The sequence below is a fragment of the Astyanax mexicanus genome, chromosome 11, assembly GCF_023375975.1.
Source record: "Astyanax mexicanus isolate ESR-SI-001 chromosome 11, AstMex3_surface, whole genome shotgun sequence".
Taxonomy (NCBI): Eukaryota; Metazoa; Chordata; class Actinopteri; order Characiformes; family Acestrorhamphidae; genus Astyanax; species Astyanax mexicanus.
This window is the reverse complement of record NC_064418.1, coordinates 46,121,531-46,136,574: the sequence shown is the minus strand read 5'-3', so window position 1 is coordinate 46,136,574 and position 15,044 is coordinate 46,121,531. Positions and strand designations below refer to the sequence as shown.

The following is a 15,044-nucleotide window of genomic DNA, read 5'->3' as shown; positions in this document are numbered from 1 at the left end:
GCGCTGGCCATCAAAACGAGCGTTCAGCCGGAGCAATGGATGCTAAAGGTCCTCCATTAATAATCCTGCTGCAGTGGGCTGATGTACGATTGAGTCATGCTCCGCTCCGGTCTAAATGGACCTTCAATAATTTATGATGAAGAAAGTAAATTATTATCCTCACACTGAGCTTTACTTCAGGAGGAAATGATCAAAGTAAATGGCAACAGCAGCCGAGGAGTTTTCCAGCGCCTTTTTATGATGTGGAGGGTCTGACATTTACAAAAGAATGAAATTAAAACGAAAATCCTCTCAGGAGAGCCAGCCGGGGTTCCCCACCACACACTCCATTACCCTTCAGACAGCTGGAAATTGTTTTCTTTTTTACCCCCAACACCCCCCCCACCCCACACACACACACACACACACTACCATCATACCCCCCCCCCCCTCCCTCACACTCACACAGCTCTTTCTCCCAATTCAACCATTACAGTAATAAATGTCACATTACTTGTGTGGAACGTCCCATACGTGCTATATATAAATGAAATTATCCAGATGTAATAGTAAAATTCCCTGTGTACTCCCTGTGTATGAATTATATATGAATGTACAGTATATGAATGTACAGTTTTAATAGATAATAGTACCCCAGATCTATTTAAACCAGGAGCCTCAAACACAAATTACCTTTGGGACACTAGTTTTTGGTAATTAAATGTAAGCTAACACTGTTTTTCCAGCTTGTTATCTGGCAAAAAAAAAAAAAAAAAAATCACTGATTAACTGCAAAAATTTATTAAAATAAATTGCCATACACATATTAACAGTGTTGGGCACGTTACTTTGAAAAAGTAATTAGTTATAGTTACTCGTTACTTCTCCAAAAAGTGAGTAACGGAGTTACTCCACTATAAAAGTAATTAGTTACCAGTAAAAGTATCGCGTTACTTTTTATAATTCGCCAATAAAAAAAAGGAAATCAATTATCAATTCAATCAATTAATAGAGCGGCTAAAGCAACGTTCAGTAACGGGGTGTCGGAAATGGTAACGGCGTTATAGTTACAGTCAGAGTAATTAGTTAGATTACTCGTTACTGAAAAAACGTTACTCCCAACACTGCATATTAACACAATATTATGAATATAAATGTAATAAAAGGTAAAATATAGTACAATAATATTAATACTTACATAATTAATACGTAATAATTAATAATAACAGAACAATAAAATCAATTTGCAAGCTGGATTTAAGCCTAATTCTTAAAAAATGAGAGGGACTGCCTGACACATTAGTTTGAACCAACTGATTTAGGCAATATAACGAGAGAGAGAGAAAGAGAGAGAGAGGGAGAGAAAGAGAGAGAGAGAGAGAGAGAGAGAGAGAGAGAGAGAGAGAGAAAGAGAGAGACCATTTTCACCCAGTCTCTTACTTATTTCTTAGACTAAGTGAGACCTGCAGTTCTTTAAATGTTGATCTGGGTTCTTTTTGGACCTCCTGGATGAGTTGTTCCTGCCCTTTTAGGGTAATTTTGGTTGTCTCCATGTGTTCTCCATTTGTGAATAAAAGCTCTCACTCTGAGTCCCAAAACTTTAGAAATGACTTTGTAAAACTTTTTTTACAAACGGCTAGATTGGTTTTCTTTCTCTTAATAAATGGAATCCTTGATTAAGAACACATGACTTCTGTATGAGTAGCTCATTAAATAATGCCCATATCAGTATTTTTTTTTTATAATCTGTTGTTCCTGGGAACTTTTATCTTCTTTATCTTTTTAATGGTGAGTGTATACAGTTTATACTCTATACAAATACTATACAGAAGGTCCCCAGTATGTAGAAGAAAGGCCTTATGTAGTGAATACACACTAAAACGATCATCCCCCACAGTGTGAGGAGTGTGTGGTGCTGCTGTGGGGGTTTGAGAGTTGTTAGTAGATGTATTCATGCTTGTAGGAGAGACGTAGCGGCTCATAAAAATCCCATTATCAGACATCGGCTTTATGTGCACACAGTGCTAGTGTTTATGAATATTGGTAAATAGTATTGAGAGCGGTTCACTCTGCTGCTGCTGCTGCTGCTGTTTGAATATGATTTTCTATAATCATAATCCGTCTGTACAGAAGTCCTGAAGGAACTGTATCGATGTGAAACACTGAACATCAGAACTGTGGAAGATTTAAATATAATCACATACACTCTACACTGAACCGCGTGGTGTGCAGCTTAACTGTAAGAAGGAGATAAGGAACATAAGGTACCTCCTGTGTGTTGAGGTGTGATTAGATATTTCCAGGTGTCTCCGGTTGTTAAGGTGCATCCAGTTGTGTCAAGGTGTTTTCAGGTGTGTTCAGGTTTATTCAGGTTTCCAGGTGTGTCCAGGTGTGTCCAGGTGTGTCCAGGTGTATTAAGGTATTTTCAGGTGTATTAAGGTGTTTCCAGGTGTGTCAAGGTGTTTGCAGGTGTGTCCTGGGGTATTCAGGTGTTATTAGGTGTGACCAGGTGTATTAAGGTGTTTCAAGGTGATTCAGGTGTGTACAAGTGTCTCCAGGTGTGTTCAAGTGTCTCCAGGTGTGTTCAAGTGTCTCCAGGTGTGTTTAAGTGTCTCCAGGTGTGTTCAAGTGTCTCCAGGTGTGTCCAAGTGTCTCCAGGTGTGTTCAAGTGTCTCCAGGTGTGTTCAAGTGTCTCCAGGTGTGTTTAAGTGTCTCCAGGTGTGTTCAAGTGTCTCCGTTTGTTAAGGTACATCCAGTTGTTTCAAGCTGTCTCCAGGTGTGTTAAGATGTTTCCAGGTGTGTCCAGGGGTGTTAAGGTGTTTGCAGGTGTGTCCTGGGGTGTTCAGGGGGTATTAGGTGTATTAACATGTTTCAAGGTGATTCCAAGTGTCTCCAGGTGTGTTCAAGTGTCTCCAGGTGTGTTTAAGTGTCTCCAGGTGTGTTTAAGTGTCTCCAGGTGTGTTCAAGTGTCTCCAGGTGTGTTCAAGTGTCTCCGGTTGTTAAGGTACATCCAGTTGTGTCAAAGTGTCTCCAGGTGTGTTCAAGTGTCTCCAGGTGTGTTCAAGTATCTCCAGGTGTGTCCAAGTGTCTCCAGGTGTGTTTAAGCATCTCCAGGTGTGTCCAAGTGTCTCCAGGTGTGTCTAAGTGTCTCCATGTGTGTTTAAGCATCTCCAGGTGTGTCCAAGTGTCTCCAGGTGTTTTCAAGTGTCTCCAGGTGTGTTTAAGTGTCTCCAGTTGTGCCCAAGTGTCTCCAGGTGTGTTCAAGTGTCTCCAGGTGTGTTTAAGCATCTCCAGGTGTGTCCAAGTGTCTCCAGGTGTGTTCAAGTGTCTCCAGGTGTGTTTAAGTGTCTCCAGGTGTGCCCAAGTGTCTCCAGGTGTGTTCAAGTGTCTCCAGGTGTGTTTAAGTGTCTCCAGGTGTGTTCAAGTATCTCCAGGTGTGTCCAAGTGTCTCCAGGTGTGTTTAAGCATCTCCAGGTGTGTCCAAGTGTCTCCAGGTGTGTCCAAGTGTCTCCAGGTGTGTTTAAGCATCTCCAGGTGTGTCCAAGTGTCTCCAGGTGTGTTCAAGTGTCTCCAGGTGTGTTTAAGCATCTCCAGGTGTGTCCAAGTGTCTCCAGGTGTGTTCAAGTGTCTCCAGGTGTGTCCAAGTGTCTCCAGTTGTGTTCACCTGGAAGCAAGTATCAAGTAATTGGATAAAACATATTTACTTGGTTAAAGAGCAATTAAAAATACACAAGAGAAAACAAGACAATTCACTTAATAATGACTGACCAATTGATTTCCTTTTTTTTGCAAAGACAAATAGAAATAAATGAAACACAAAAAAGAAGTAAAAAATACATTTTACCTTAAGATTTCTTGTAAGTATCAAATATAGGATATTAATCAATGAAAAAGTCATAAGAAATACGAGGCTCTGTTTTTTTTTTATTAAATAAACGATTCCTTGAGGCACAGAAAATTACTTGATATTTTTTTTTGTAATCGATTAACTCGATTTACTCGATTAATCGTTTCACCCCTACTAATAATAATTTAACCCACCTGTTTCTTCTTCAGTTCTATCGCATCTTATGCATGATGTGAAGGAAGTGGAAATATTGGAGGACGAGCTTGTTATTTTTTTTCTGCAGGTTTTTCTTTTTGATTATAGTTTGAGAGCATTAGTGCATTAGTGAATCAGTGCGAAGTCAGTAATTAATGTTGTGATCCGACGCTGGTGTTTGGTTTTCATGAATATCTTGATGACATGGAAACCCGGTTCCGCTGTGGGGATTATCCTCCGCCCGCCGGCGCGTGTACTGATAAATGTTTCAGGTTCTTTCGCTTGGTGACTTTCAGATACCGCCTCGCTTTTTCTTCTTCTTCTTCTTCTTCTTCCTCCCCGTCTTCACATAAAAGACATCAGTCATAAACCTGCTGCTCCATAAAGAGCAGAATCATAACCGCTTTGATCACAACTCCATCTGAGCTCGCTCCAATCATATATTCTCTTTATGCTCCTATAAACGTCCGCAGCTGGAGGCCTCCGCGAGCACGGCCCCACGGCTGACCTTGGCGAGGGGTCACAGCTAAAAAACATAAAAAATAGCATGAAAAATAGCTGATGATAAACATTTTGCAGAGCTTTAGCAACATTCTACTACATTGTAAGTCCGGATAAGTTGAATTTACTTAAAAAATAAATAAAAAATTGAGGAAACCGGTTGCCTTAAAAAAGTTAAGTAATGGGTAATGAAAACTTAGCATAAAGTTAGCATAACTTAGAACATCAAGTTATTACAACTAAAGGGGAAGTTAATTTAACTTTTTTTTTGTTATACTGTAAGACCTGATACGTTGAGTTTATTTAACTTTTTTAAGGCAGCCAATTTGCTCAATTTATTTTAAATAACAGGGAATGAAAACTTGAGTTAGCATAAATTAAAACATCAAGTTATTTATTACAGTTAAAGGGAAAGTTGATTTATTTCTAAGGTAGCCCAGGGGGAATCACTACACACTGATAGGTAGTGAGTGTAAGTCAGAAACTGTTGGACACACCCAGTATGCAAATAGATTGTGACAGAAGCCAATGGAAAAGAAGCTGCGAATGGCAACAGACTAAACTCAGCTATTATATAAGTTGATTCAACTCAAAGATCTCAGTTTGAATAGTACAGTATATGTGCCCACAACTGTTCAACTAACTCAAAATATTTGAGTAATGTTTTAAAAATATCAAATTTTATCTGAAAAAGACTTAAATCATTTGAGTTCAAACTAATTATGGGTTTACAGTGTAATTCTGGACCATCCTGGAGATCTGCAGACCGTCACTGTGGACGATATCATCATTACCACACTCACTGCTCAATCAATAACAGCACCTGTTAACCCTGCAGTTTAGAAAGGTCTCTCTGGACATATATATATATATATTATATACAGTTATATATTTATGTGTTTGTCCGTAACAGATATAGAGTGGTCGTCATTCTGCTATTCAGTTCAGTGGTCCAGCAGTCTTAATCGCTGCCACTATGATCAGAAGATTGCTGACCTGGTTCGAATCCAGGTCATGCAGCTTGCCATCAGCTGCCGGAGCCCTGAGAGAGCACACTTGGCCTTGCTCTCTCTCTGGGTGGGTACAATAGATGGTGCTCTTTCCCCTCATCACTCCTAGGGTGATGTGGATCAGCACAAGGCTGCGTCTGTAAGCTGATGTATCAGAAGCAAGTTGCTGCGCTTTCCTCCGAGCATTAGCGCTGTGATGCTACTCAGCAATGTTATAAAAGAGGCGGAGTCTGACTTCTGACACGTTTGTTTTAGAGGAGGCGTGTGCTAGTCTTCACCCTCCTGGTGTTGTGGAGCATCACTAGTGATGGAGGATATACAGCTGAGTAGCGAAATTGGCATCTCAATAGTAAACTAGCTACATTAACCACAAACCTTTATATATACACAATCTAATCAGTTTACTAGTTAGCATGCAAACCAGTTGCTTTTAAAAAATAACTTAAGTGGTATAGATACTAAAATATATTGTATTAAATAATGATTTTTATTAGGACTTACATACCATGCACAAACACAATTGTTACACAGTAATATTGGGATACTGGAAAAAAAAATGAGAGAGCACTTCAGTTTCTAAATCAGTTTCTCAGATTTTGCTATTTATAGGTATATGTTTGAGTAAAATGAACATTGTTGTTTATTCTATAAACTACAGACAACATTTCCCCAAAATTCCAAATAAAAATATTGTCATTTAGAGCATTTATTTGCAGAAACAGAATAATGCAAAGAAAACAAGTTCATATTCATAAAGTTTTAAGAGTTCAGAAATCAATATTTGGTGGAATAACCCTGGTTTTTAATCACAGTTTTTTTCATGCGTCTTGGCATCATGTTCTCCTCCACCAGTCTTACACACTGCTTTTGGATAACTTTATGCTGCTTTACTCCTGGTGCGAAAATTTAAGCAGTTCAGTTTGGTGGTTTGATGGCTTGTGATCTTCCATCTTCCTCTTGATTATATTCCAGAGGTTTTCAATTTGGTAAAATCAAAGAAACTCATCATCATTTTTAAGTGGTCTCGTAGTTTTTTTTTTTTTCCAGAGCTGTATATATGTGTACATAAGTGAACTCACGGGGAACTGACTACACACTGATGGTGGGTGTCAGTGACAGGAGTACACATGCAGTATGCAAACAGATGGTGCTAAAAGAGTCATCTAAAGGTGTGAGTTTTACTTTTCAAGGTTTTTCACCCAGATCACAGCTACACTGCTGAACTGTGATTATATTAAACTTGCTAGAATTATGTACTGAATGTTTTTTTTTTTTAATATTTTTATCCGTGTGAAACATTTTCTCTGCTCTGTAAACAAGCATTTTATTTATGTTTCTGCTTTTTTTATTGATATGTTTCTGTCTTTGTGTTTGAGCCCACTGTCCCTACGCCGGCAGTCACGATTTGAGAGAATCTGTGAGGATAAATCCCTGCTCTGATTGGATCAGCTGGATCAAGAGTTTAATCCTCTGATTTCAGAACAAACGAGGACAATATCAAATAAAACAGCATAAAAAAGAAAACTGATCTGTAGATACACTGATCTAATGGACAGGCTTTATTGATGACTATGCGGATGTTGTGTAGATCTATTTATATAGATCTAATATACCTACAGTACTGATGAAAAATGATGACTATGCAGATGTTGTGTAGATCTATATATACATTGATCTAATGTACATGCATGTGCATTACTGATGACTGTTGAGACTGTTGATGACTATGCGGATGTTGTGTAGAGCTGTATACATTTATACAGGATGTTGTGTAGATCTGTATATACACTAATCTAATATACATGCAGTACTGATTGATGACTGTTGAGACTGTTGATGACTATGCGGATGTTGTGTAGAGCTGTATACATTTATACAGATGTTGTGTAGATCTGTATATACACTGATCTAATGTACATGCATTACTGATGAATGTTGAGACTGTTAATAACTATGCGGATGATCTAATGGACAGGCTGTACTGATGACTATGCAGATATTTTGTAGATCTGTATATACACTGACCTAATATACAGGCAGTACTAATTGGTGATTGTTGAGACTGTTGATGACTATGCGGATGATTTATATATCTGTATAAACTCTGATCTAATATGCAGGCAGTACAGATGACTCTTTAGCGATGTTAGCGAGTCAGCGTTCATGAGTCAGGCCTATTGTGGATGTTCTGTGGAAGCTGCTGGAGGGAACTCTGCCAGTTCTGTTCCCCCCAGTGTGGTGGATTAAGCGGCAGCTGAGATTGTGTAGATTTTGTTGCAGCGGCGCCTCCGGAGTTCTTGTGTGGCAGCTGCTGCTGGATTTCCGTTAAGTCCGGCGTTAATCCACTGTATGTAAATATGCCAGCCTTTTGATGTTTTACTGTAATGCTGGATTGCTAACTGCCGCTACGAGAAAAAAATGAAACAAAAGACAAATGTTTAGCCGACAAAACGGGGCTAAACGCGCGCCATTTCCCTGCGTTAGAGCAGCCAATGAGACGGGGGTTAAACAGCCCCGCATTAGGTTGCATAATGGTGCATTAGTACGAATGCCAGGGCTCTCGGCTCGGCAGGGGAATAATACAATTACGCTGATTAATACTAATAACAGAGCAGCGTGAGCGAGAGCACCGAGCTGCTGTTTGTCTGGGTCACGGCTCTGCGGGTACCAATCACTATAGTACTCACATGAGTACCTATTTAAAAAAAAAAAAAAGAGTAAAGAAAAACTGAGGTACTGTGGGCTGTTGCATGAATAAATATTTGGTTGGCTTAAAGCAATAGAGAAAACTCTATTTAAAAGGTTCTATAAAGAAACATTCTACATACAACCATTAACTTTTGTAGAGAACCTTTAAAAATGGTTTACTAATAATGATTAAGCCTCAGTTACAGTATTACTACAGCATTTGTATCCGTTTCCTTGTTTATCTGTGGTCTTCAGGTGGTGTTCAGGTAAGTTCAGGTGATTACAGCTGCAAATGAATAACTCTTTCAGCCATACAGTACTGAAGTGATCCAGACTATGAAGGAACACACAAGGAATCATGTAGTAACTTGTAAAATTGACTTTTGTTGATGTAAAACATGATAAAAAGTACTTATCTTTGATGAATAGCACACCTCCGTTCTCCCACAGCGTTCTGAGATCCAGAAATTTTAAAAGTTTGTCCAAATACCCTTCAGACTGGGTGACAAGGGGCATAATTTACCCAGATAAATCACTTTTTCCACCGTTGTCCATCTGTCTGTCCATCCAACTAACCAACCAACCAACCAACCATCCATCTATCCATCCGTCCATCCATCCCTGCATCTATCTATCTATCTATCTATCTATCTATCTATCTATCTATCTATCTATCTATCTATCTATCTATCTGTCTGTCTGTCTGTCTGTCTGTCTGTCTGTCTGTCTGTCTGTCTGTCTGTCTGTCTGTCTGCCTGCCTGCCTGTCTGCCTGTCTGTCTGTCTGTCTTTCTTTAAATAAGCACAGTTCAAATCCCTTTGATTTCACTTGTTTATCACATGCCTAAACGATAGTTCTCTCACACAGACGTGCTTCAGCACCTGCTTCACACTTCCCTCAGCATCTCTAAACTTTCAGAAGTTCAGGGTAAAGGGAGGAGGGGAGCGAAAAAACTCACTTTTTGTCTCGGGGGTTTTGGGAGGGCTGGGGGGTGGTGGGGGGTCTCAGCGTGATGCAAAAACAGCGCTAAGCGGCTGCCATCCCCCACGCGGTGATTAGATCTATCTGCTGTGTAAATGACTTCACAGCTTCTCGCCTCTTCATCTGCACAGCTTCATCACTGTTACACCGCAGCGCTGTTTTTCTCTCCTCCACCAGAAAAAAACACAGATCTGAACCCGCGCTGCTGCTCTTTCCACCTTAAATTAGAACCAGCGTCGCTTTACTGGATCGTCTGAGGACAAGAACAGAGCAGAAAACTATCAGTTTCTCTGATTTTGCTATTTATAGGTTTATGTTTGAGTAAAATGAACATTGTTGTTTTATTCTATAAACTACAGACAACATTTCTCCCAAATTCCAAATAAAAATATTGTCAAATAGAGCATTTACTTGCAGAAAATGAGTAATAATCAAAATAAAAAAATCAGATGTAGTGTTTTCAGACCTCAAATAATGCAAAGAAAAAAAAAAGTTCATAATTCTGTTTTAACTCAGTATAAGATTCAGAAATCAATATTTGGTGGAATAAACCTGTTTTTTAATCACAGTTTTCATACATCTTGGCATCATGTTCTCCTCCACCAGTCTTACACACTGCTTTTAGATAACTTTATGCTGCTTTTGGGTTTTCATTGGCTGTAAGCCATAACCAAACATCAACAATAAAATAAATAAACACTTAAAATAGATCACTCTGTGTGAAATACAGCTACTGTATATAATATATGAGTTTCACATTTTGAACTGATGTTCTATTTTTTTAGATGTACTACTAGTCTAGTACTGTGTAAGGGGTATCAGTTGGTCTGTTTTCTGTTTTGAAGCATGTTGTTGTGTTTGTTCTGGAGGAACAGCGTGTCTCACAGACGTATTTAGCAGCGAATCATCATCATCTTCTCACCTCAGATGAGGGACATGGACCTTTCAGGAGCTGTTAGCTCATTTGAATGACCTGCTGTTACTGAGGGTCTGAATCAGGGCTGAGAGACACGAGTGTACCGCTGATGATCTTTACACTTTTCACGGCCACTTTATCAGAAACCAGAAACTTGTAGACGTGTTGACTGTCTGCTGATGCTCAGTGTGTATCAGTCATCCTGTAGATCCTCATCAGAGATCAGCTTCTGTTCACTAAACTGTTTTTTTTCCTGGATATTTTTTGATGGTGGACCTTCTCTCTTGTAGGAGCTGCAGTTTCTTGTTCAACCACTAGGTGGAGAACCGTGGAGCTGCAGACTCATATTTGTAGAATGTGTAAGACTAGCGTGCCTTGTGGAGGAAACAGAATAAATGTGTTTAACATTTAAAACTTTGGTAACTCTTAATAATAACTTTCATTAATATACCATTAACTAATGATTAATAACTGTTCTTTTTCACATTTTTAGAAAGTAAAAAGTTGCTATCACATTTGCCCGGTTTAAAATTCGGATTAACTAGCGATTTATTAATGTTCAAACTCTGATGAGTTAATGATTTGCTAACATTTTCAATATAAATATCCATGCTGATAAATAAATATAATGTGTGAGCATTTGTTAATATTTAAATTCTGATGAACTACTGCTTTGTTCACATCTACTGATCATTAGTTAAAAATATATTAATGAAAGTTATTATAAATTATAAAGTGTTACCAAAACCTTTAATGCCACTAACTGTATACCCCTCTCCAGAGTGTATTAGTCCTAGCAGCAATTAGCACAGCAACACAGCAGAGGATTTGAAACTTCAAACCAGAAATCCTAAGATTATGGTTGTTCTTAATTTATTTATTATATCAGGTTTGTATTTTTAATAATATATGTATTTTTACTTATTTTTTTATAATATTTTAGTTGATGAGATGATAACGTGATGAATGAGCTGCTCAATTGATTTAGCTGATTTTTTTTTTTTTTCAATTTTGAATCAATTTGGAATAATTTTTGGAACCTGTTTTTTTTTTTGCTATAAAGTTAAAAAGCTTCAGTAGAGCAGAGTAGGCGATTTATACTGTAAAGAGATTCACAGTATCCAGTCTAAAATGTTCTGCCTCCCTCTCACTCTCATTAAGTTTTGAGACCTTCAGGGAATATCATTTTTTACGCGTCTCACTTTTAAATCTTCCCGTTCCCACACATGTTGACCAGCGGTTAAATTAGAGAAGACGTTAAGCATCGAAAAATTTTAATGCCACTAACTGTATACCCCTCTCCAGAGTGCATGTATTAGCACAGCAACATAGCAGAGGATTTGGAACCAGAAATCCTACAAGGTCATTGTGGTTCTTTACCAATTTAACATTTCTTTACACTCATCTTTCGTGGCAAAATATGTAACACTTCAGTCTAGGTCTGACCTGATGTCTAGTCATTTATGTGACAATAGTTTTTAGGTTTTTATCATTATTATATTTATAGTCAATATGATAATAATATAAAAGAGCTGCTCAATTAATTTAGCTGATTCATTTTTAGATTTGGAATGAATTTGAGCTAATTTTTTGAACCCAATTGTTTGCTAAATAGTTAAAACGCTTCAGTAAAGTATAGTTCCTCCAGGCTGAAGGCGATTTATACTGTAAAGAGATTCACAGTATCTAGTCTGAAATGTTACGCCTCCCTCTCACTCTCATTAAGTTCTGAGACCTTCAGGGAATATCATTTTTTACACGTCTCACTTTTAAATCTTCCCGTTTCCATACATGTTGACCAGCGGCTAAATTAGATTTAGAATAGGATCTGCCCTGCTAAAGCTTTTCTCATCCCAGATTTGTTGTAAATCAATATTTAATAACGTGTAAAAAAAAAAAAGAAAAAGAGAAGAGTATAACAGGAATGGGAGCAGATGAGTATTCCGCCGAGGTTCTGGATTAAAGCTGTATTAGTTTTGGAGCGGCCGTGTTTTCAACCAGCGCTCGACAAGTACTCCTCCAAAACAAATTATAGCTATACATCAAAAAGACGTCGACAGACCCGATCGCTCGCCGACAAATCTGCGTTCAGCAGCAACACGCTCTGCCTGCCTTTAAAAAAACTGCTTACCAATAACTGATCCCCAGATAAAAAACGTCCAGACGCCGAGCGACAGCGCGAGGTCAGACACCCCGTCATGTCTTCAGTATCTCAGACGTTGTGATGATGTTAAGATCAGGATCAGTCGCTGCCTGAGGGGAATCATGAATGAGAACAATGATGGACGGAGAGAAACAGAAAATGTAGAATTTTTCAGTTTAGAAATGAATAAATGTACAAAAAAAAGTAAAGACTGGAAAAATATTTAACAGACGTTTACCCAGCAGGCAAACTGGATGTTTGAGTCCAACATTAGGTAGACATTAACTATGATAAGGAGATTGCTGGTTCGAATCCTAGTCATGCAGCTTGCCATCAGCTGCCGGAGCCCCGAGAGAGAGCACAATTGCTCTCTCTCTCTGGGTGGGTACAGTACAGTAGATGGCGCTCTTTCCCCTCATCACTCCTAGGGTGATGCAGATCAGCACAAGGCTGCATCTGTGAGCTGGCGTATCAGAAACCGAGTCGCTGTGCTTTCCTCCGAGCATTAGCGCTGTGATGCTACTCGGCAAAGAGGTTCAAAAAGAGGCGGAGTCTGACTACACATGTATCGGAGGAGGCATGTGTTAGTCTTCAACCTTTCTTGTGTTGAGGCATCACTAGTGATTGGAGGAGTCCTAATGAGTGGTTTGGGTAATGAGCTGTGTAAATTAGGGAGGAAATGGGAAAAAATATATATATTTTTAGAAATCAAAGTCACAGATCAGTCAAAAACATTAGGGTAAAATCAAGATGCAACATTAGACAGATGTTAAATTTCGATTATAAATCAGTCACAGATTTATAAAAACAACACTGGGTTGACATCAAGTTCTGATATTGAAGAAATGTAAATTTTTAAGTCACAGATTAGTGTTTTTTTTTTTTTTGCTTTTTGTTTTGATGTGGATAATATTACAAAAATTACTTAATCCTTATGACTTCAGCAATACTGGATTATAATTTGCTTTCTTTTTCTGTAATTTCTGACATTGTTACTTTTTCTAAGCCTCTCTTTAGTAAAATCAGGACCTGTCCCTGACTGTTTGGCATCTCCACACAGCGCCCCCTAGTGGTTGTATTAATATAACTGGGTATTAGTAAATAAACAAACCGGAACTTTATTTGTTTACCTGGACCGACAGAAGTAATGCTGAAAGTGTAGGAATTTTTTGTTTTATTTAATGTAAGAACCTATACCCCACACAGTGATGCTACCACCACCATGCTTCACTTCACTGAAGAATGTCCTTGTCACATGCTTGTACGTTTCAAACTATAGTGATGTGTATTAGTAAAAAAAAGTATATGTACGTGTATTTACATCTCAACTGGCAACAAAAAAACATTTTAACCATGTTTGCTGGAGTTTTCTAGAAAACTTTCAGTGTGCTTTGATGTGGATTTTCTTCAGAAATAAAGTGTATTTGACTTTGTGTTCAGTACAAAATGCCTTAGGGAGTTTTTCTGTGATTTCTGCCTCTGTTTTTACTTGTTTTTGCACCCCTGTAGCTCATTGGAAATTCAGGCTCTACAGCGCCCCCTAGTGGCTGCATGAGTCAACAAGTTTATACAGAACAGAAACGTGGTATTAGTGAAAAAGCCTTTTTCTTCTTGTTTTTGTTTATCAAAAACAAACCTGAACTTGAACCTGGATTATTTTTCTCGGTCGACAGCGGGAACGCAGAACGTGCAGGAATTTGTGGTTTGTTTGGTGGATAAACACGTCGTGTTCTGATATCAAGGTCAGCAGATAAAGTATGTTATTTTATTTCCACTCCGCCTCCTCATTCCTCCAGTTGGCTTCCTCACGGGCCACTGAGTCACGGGCAGTGAAGAGCCTGTGTGTGTCTGACTCAATATCGCGTGCAGTGTGTGTGTGTGTGTGTGTGTGTATATATATATATATATATATATATATATATATATATATATAACGATAGTGTACAGGTAGCGTGTGCAGTGTATCTGATGGATGGCTGTGTTTTGTGCTGTGTGTTGCAGGATTATGCTGAGAAGGAGAAAACCTTGGCCAAAGCCCTGGAGGACCTGAAGGCCAACTTCTATTGTCAGCTGTGCGACAAGCAGTACTACAAACACCAGGAATTCGACAACCACATCAACTCTTACGACCACGCGCACAAGCAGGTAACCACGCCACCACCGCCGCTAACTCCCAGGGGCTCCGGACCACCCGAGCCAGGGAACACGGTGTGTCTTCAAGGTCAAGAGAAATAAATACACACTTACTGTAGCAGACAAATGTCTCAGACATCTGCTCAAATCTGATTTTTTGCTCAATGTGGTTCAGGTCAGATTTTTTTCATGGCTGTGTGAACATGCCAAATGTGATTTTTTTAAATCAGACTTGAGTCACTTATCCACGAACAAGCGACATGAATCTGAATGGTCAAATCTGAATTCATGCATCTTAATGCTTTTACGCATTAGCATTAGCGCTACGTGCTTCTCTCTCATACCCACACTTCATCTCTTGGTTCAGCTGTGCAGCTATAGCTGCAAAAAAACAGCAAAAGCAAACCGCCTGGCCTTTTTTTCTCCTCCTCGACCTGAGCATGAGATTCAGAGCAGCTGTTTACTGTTTCTCCACTCCAGCAAAAGATGCTCCACATATGAGCTGCTAACAAACTCATCCATTTCCCTTTATAAAGCTTTGAGTCGTCTCGTGATAAAGCTATGAGTTGTTTTTGTTGTTGGTGAAGAAGGCGGCTTTTATACACGTGTCACTTACATTTGTGAATGTGAATCGTCAAGATAGGAAGATAG

General features: G+C 38.8%; 1 protein-coding gene across 1 annotated transcript in view; it reads left to right on the top strand.

The window, feature by feature from the left end:
- The window catches only part of znf804a (zinc finger protein 804A), a 92,858-nt gene that overhangs the window by 56,012 nt on the left and 21,802 nt on the right, over positions 1-15,044 (top strand). Inside the window, exon 2 of the mRNA XM_007233764.4 lies at positions 14,262-14,405. Coding sequence (XP_007233826.3) covers positions 14,262-14,405 — 144 coding nt within the window. The remainder of the gene's footprint in view (positions 1-14,261; positions 14,406-15,044) is intronic.